Below are 6,000 nucleotides of genomic sequence, written 5' to 3'. Positions count from 1 at the left end.
AAAAAAAAAAAAAAAGATGTCAGCATGGTTGGGTTCTGGTGAGGACCCTCTTCTGGGCTGCACACTGCCCAGAAGTCATACCTTCACATGGCAGAGGGCAGAGAGAGGAATCAAGCTCCCTCGTGACTCTTGTGAAGTTACCAATTCCATTCATGAGGACTCTACCCTGATGACCTCACCTAATCCTAATCACCTCTCTAAAGACCCACCTCCTAAAACTATCACATTGGGAGTGAGGGTTTCAACGTATGAATTTGGCAAGGGAACAGAACACAAATTCAGTTCATCACAGATATTAGGTTAAGTAAGAAACATTATTAATTTCACCGGTCTCCTGAGTTGGTTCTTTAATTTGGCTACTGAAAAATTTTAAACTAACTACATAAATGGCTTTGTGTTTCACATTATCTATTCTTTAATTTCTAAATGTTTCAAACTGGCAGACAAAACTGTATGTATTTATCATGTACAACATTTTTTCGTTTTTTTTTTTTTTTTTAAACATAACATTTCAAGTATATGTTCATTGTTGAATCATCAAATGTACTACCTCACAGTTATTTTTCATTTTTGTGGTGGAAACACTGAATATCCTCTATGTATTTTTCTTTATTTTTCCTTTTTCCTTCAAGACAAGTCAAACGCAGCAGTAAGAAGCAGGGAAAGAGAACAAAAAATTCAATCCACAACTGACTCAACAACCAGTTGCGATAACTCGCTACCTTCGAACTAGCCTGTATTTTTCAATATAATATTTCTTCATTAATTATAGTCACCATGCTGTACAATATATCTTTCTCTCAGCTTGGTCCCAGCTATTTGGGAGGCTGAGATGGGAGGATTGCTTGAGCCTTGAGATAGGGGTTGCAGTGACCCCAGATCACACCACTGCACTCCAACCTGGGTGTCAAAGAAAGACCCTGTCTACAAAAAAAAAAAAGAAAAAAAAAGAAATTATGTTTTTTTTTCCTGGGCGCAAGCAATCCTCCTACGTCAGGCTCTCAAATATATGGGACTACAGGCACATGCTACAACATCCAGCTAATTTTTACATTTTTTGTAGAGACAAGGTCTTGCTATATTGCCAAGGCTGCTCTCAAGCTCCCTGGGCTCAAATGATCCTCCCAACTTAGCCTTCCAAAGTGCTGGGATTATAGGCATTATCCACCAGGTCTGGCCTGATGGGAGACTTTTTATTACTGGTTCAATTCCTTATTATTGGTCTGTTCAGATTTTCTATTTCTTCATAATTTAATCTTGGTAGGTGGTAGATTGTATGTGTCCAGGAATTTACCGATTTCTTCTATGCTATCCAATTTACTGACGTATAATTGTTTATAACTGTCTTTTATGTTCCTTTGTATTTCTGTGGTATCAGTTGTAATGTGTTCTTTTTCATCTGATTGAGTTTTTTTCCTTAATCTAAAGGTTTGTTGACTATCTTTTAAAGAAACCAACCCTTCATTTTGTTGATCTTTTGTATTGTTTTTCCAGCTTCTATTTATTTTTGCTATAATCTTTATTATTTCTTTTCTTTTACTAACTTTGGGTTTACTTTGTTCTTGTTCTTTTAGTTCCCCGAGGTGCAACTGCATTACATTTATACTGACCAGTGTACTGTGCCAGATTTATGACCAGCCAACACTTGAGTGGTTATCATATGGCAGAAGCTGCTAAGCCACCTAAAAGTACTTTAGACCTAGCATGCCCATGCTTCCTATGAGATAGGTATCAATGTCCCCACTTTACAGAAAGTGAAGCAGACACACTAGAGATTAATTTGTCTAGACCTACAGAGCTAGTAGGTGGATCTGAACTCCCTGGCAGTTTGTATCCAAAAAGCAAACTTTTACCTCCATTATTCTGATAGAGGCAGAAAACACCCAAATGCCTAGGCAAATAGGGAAGGGTCCAAGGAGAACCTCCAAACTGCCCAAGTCATTGTGCACAGGGGGCTTGCCTAAACATGCCCATGGTGAAAAATTCCATCCCTTAACACATGCACGGTAAGGGAAATAAATCAATGTGGAGTGGCTCAGACTATGGGCCCACATGCACACTGGAAGAATGGGGTGGAACCACCAGGAATTCACACCTTATGCAGGGGAGGAGCCTGGCCTTTTCAACTCGTGTGTAGTGGCCTGGTATTCAATTTGTGAGGTAGAAACCTGCATTCAGGATCCCTCTTTTTGTTGAGAGCTTTCCTTTCACTTCATAAATTCCCTCCTCCTCACCCTTCAGTGTGTCTGCATGCCTAATTTTTCCCGGTCATAAGACAAGAACTTAGAGATTTAGCTGAACTAAGGAGCAAGAAATCCTGCGTCAAGTTTAATAAATTGTGTAACTGATAAAGACAGGAAGAGAGATTCACACTTAACCTTTAAGAAAGGTTTAAGACATCCCGGAAAGCTGAAATAAAACACCCTTTAGTCATGCTCAAATCAAAGCACTAAAAACTAGAACTGCTCAACAGTATCTAAAGATTTCAACATCAATTTGATTTAATTTAAACACTGAGCACCTACCAACATGTGAACTCTGAATTAGTCACAGGGGCTACAAAGACAAATAACAACATGCTCCCTTCTTTGATCAAGGCACAAAGACAGTGGGTGGGTTTGTCTGGTAGGGAAAGGGGTTTGATCAAGAGAGAGACATGATGAACATGTTGATAAGACAGGCATGTGGTAAGAAAAAGACAATAGTGTTCTCCGAATTTCTCCTCTATTTTTCTTTCTTATTACTTAAAAGAAGCAAAACATTTTCTTCTCTTCCTCAAATAAGACAGATTCAGAGTGTTTGTCCTCGGGCAGACGAACTTCGTTCTTTTCAGAACAAATTCAGAACTACAGGAAGCACCACCAGCCTGATACTACAGTGCTGTCCTGACAGGTACCCCAGGAACCAACAACCCTGAGGCCACAGCAATCGCCTCAGTGCTCTTCTCCCTTGAAAATCAGAATTAAAGCATAATTGACCTCAAAGTCTACACTTACGGAGGAAGTGGCGCTTAAAAGCAATGTATTGCCTTCTTACTGTTTGGGAATGTCCCCCTTTCCCAGTCCTTGGGAAGGGCCCGAAGAAGTAGTTCAGCTAAAGTTGTTCCCATAGAACCAGTTTCCAAAAACAGGAGAAATTACTGAAAAATATGGCTTAGGCAACCTACACTGGAATTTTCCAGTAGAGCCTCCCAGTTTACAGCAAGTGGAGTGAATGAGAAACCAGGAAATGGGGTTTTGTTTCCAACCACTTGAGCACAAGGTTTATGTTACCTTCTAGTGGGTCTTCATCTTGGTTTTCAGCTAGACCTGTGGTTTCCTGCAACAAAAAAGGATCTCATGAGAAAATAATTTTATGTAAAGGTTTAATATCAATACATACTTTATAGGGAAAAAACTCTAGCTCCTAAAAATACTATCTAAAATAAAAATAATTTTGAAAATTAATCCCTTAAAATCGAATTTTGAATTTGATGGAAAGAATCTTTAGGTGACATAGTACAATTATGAAAGAGGTAAACTGAGTCACAGAAGAATTGTTACAAAAGAGCAGCAAGCCTAACAAGGGCCTCTGGCCTTTGGATTTTCTGAGACCTAACTAGGATCCTAGAGCCTGAGCTAGGAAGCGGACACCAGGGTCCCTGGTATCAGGCTCCTTATTTCCTGTACCACATGCCTGACTCTACCTGGAATTCTGCTCCTCCTTCTAGAATACAATCTATAAAGTCTCCATGAGCACATTTTCCTCATGGCCTTCTAATCATATCCCCAAAACCCTTGGCTCAGCTAAGAACCAGGATGTTAGGTGCTCAAGAAAATGAGAGGCTACAGCAAAGCAAACCAATCGTATTCTTACATAATGAGGGAAGTGAACTGCAGAGGCACCCCCAAAGTAAATCTTGGTGTGTTAACCCAGACTCTGTTGGATCTACTGGGGCAGCATACATTTTTGTGATTCCGCTATAGAGACTTGCTGGGAACCTGTCTTTTTAAGTACGGCCAGCTATTCCAAGGAATCACTCTACCAAGGAAGGGCTGATCTAGTTCCTGGCACTTAATTAAGCTTCCCTTGTTAATAAGAATGAGAAGATACTGACAGTCAAAGATCCACTATCTTTTCTTTTCAGTCTATCTGAAAGTATGTCTCCCCTTCACTCTGAAATATGTGCAGGTTTGGAAAATAGGTTACCATAAATTTCAAAAGACAATCTGTGTCTTTTTTGTATTTAGATATGGCAAAGACACCAGCCACGGTGGTATGCAGCCCATAGTCTCAGCTACTTGGAAGGCTGGGGCAGGAGACCCAGGAGATAAGGCTACAGTGAGTTCTGATAGTACCACTGCATTCCAGCCTGAGCAAAAGAGCAAGACATCATCTCTAAAAATGAATTCTATAAAAGGTAAAGAAAGAAATGGCTAAGACACTCAGAATCCATGCTTCCACAAGTCCTTTCCCATAATACAAGACCAAGTAACCTTACATTTTCTCCTTTCAATATGCGTTCTGGCAAATGTGGATGCTAAATAACCAGGGTGAGGGAAGCAGCAGCTATTTGGAGACAGAGCATTCTTTCTGGTCTGAGGGCCACTGGCGCTGTGCATGCAGCTGACTGCCTTTAAAGACAAGCACGTTTGCAAAAGTCTTTCCTCAGCTAGGGATAGTCTGGGATGGGTCGCAAAGACCTGAGAATCATGTTGGAGACACCCACCTCCACAATGCCAAAATGTAAAGGAGTGGGCTGCAGAGGGGTAACCCGTTAACGTGGGGGAGATAAAGGTTATGGACAGAGGCACAGCACATTGGGGGAAGCAGGGAATAAAGCGAGGACATCTCAGCAAGGACACACTTTATTAGAGAAGAACAAAACGGGGATGGGTGAGTGAAAGAGTGCTGCCACAGAGCCTTCCCATCTTTAGTTTTGCTCAGCAGCTTCCCAATAGGTAACACCCAGCAGGATGGCAGGCAGAAGGCACAGTGGGGTCACCACAACCACAAAATAGGTTTATATAATTCTTGTATGAAAACATGCATGTTATAGTAATAATTTGGCTAGAGGATGAGATAAAAATCCCAGGATGTGCCAACAAAAATGGACAGAGGAATGGAGAGAAGGCGTAGCCAGGTGAGAAAAAAAGGGTGTTCATTTCTTAATTTTCTCATGAGTGATGAAAAAATCAACAAATACTTTCACTTCTGAAGTTGGTATTACATTCATTCTTTTTTTTTTTTTTTTTTTTTTTTTTAAATGCTAGTCTATACTCTTTCTTATACTTCTCCATTTAAAGATATAAGGGTGACCACCGAAAACAGACCATCTCCCAAAAAAGAACAAAAAGGGAAGAGGTGAAAGAAAAAAAAAAAAGAGTGCTAAAACCTCACGCAATGTGGTGAAATATGTTTTTTTAAAGTGCTTCAATATCAAACGTCTGTTAAAAGGGAAAAACCTAAATCGGGCCAAAAGGGGGAAAAAATGACAAGAAATCTAACATATTTTATACAAGAGGCACACCTAAAACAGACCTGAGAAAAAATGAAAACGAAAGTTTGGGCAGTAAAATATCATAATATAAAGCAAATGTAAGTTTTAAAAACCAAGGGTCTAGATGTGAAATTCAACTTTGGTTTTAAGGCAAAGATCATCAAACAACGGTGTCACTATGCAGATTAAGAGAAAAGCTAGGGTGGGGGACATCCGTAGCATTTAGAGTGAAAAGTGTTAATTTCTGTAACCTGTGAATATCTTATGCAGTCAAGCAAGAGGGACACAACTCAACAGAAAAACTAGAAGGATGGTATCAAAGTCACAGAACACAGATACCGATAAACACTTCAAGAGATATTTGCCCTCAATAATAGACAAATCCTCCCTGGCCTATCACATTGCCCAATCATATACAGAGAGGAATGTCGAGTAGCAAGAACACCCACCACAATAATGAAAAGTACAAATTCTTACAGACTTTAAGTAATTTGCTATTTAAACATTTTTATGATATATCC

General features: G+C 39.7%; 1 protein-coding gene across 3 annotated transcripts in view; it reads right to left on the bottom strand.

Annotated features, from left to right (window-relative positions):
• CUNH6orf52 (chromosome unknown C6orf52 homolog) overlaps nucleotides 1-6,000 on the bottom strand; it is a 365,015-nt gene that overhangs the window by 349,012 nt on the left and 10,003 nt on the right. For 2 of the 3 annotated variants that reach the window (XM_017526717.2, XM_037737854.1), the window contains one exon: nucleotides 3,273-3,318. In XM_017526717.2, the coding sequence (XP_017382206.2) occupies nucleotides 3,273-3,318 (46 nt within the window). Of the gene's footprint in view, nucleotides 1-18; nucleotides 82-3,272; nucleotides 3,319-6,000 lie in introns of all 3 variants that reach the window. The other variant, XM_037737853.1, reaches the window with a different exon arrangement.

The sequence above is a fragment of the Cebus imitator genome, unplaced genomic scaffold (assembly GCF_001604975.1).
Source record: "Cebus imitator isolate Cc_AM_T3 unplaced genomic scaffold, Cebus_imitator-1.0 Scaffold43, whole genome shotgun sequence".
Taxonomy (NCBI): Eukaryota; Metazoa; Chordata; class Mammalia; order Primates; family Cebidae; genus Cebus; species Cebus imitator.
Note: the sequence above shows the minus strand (reverse complement) of the source record. Positions and strands in the feature narration are given on the sequence as shown.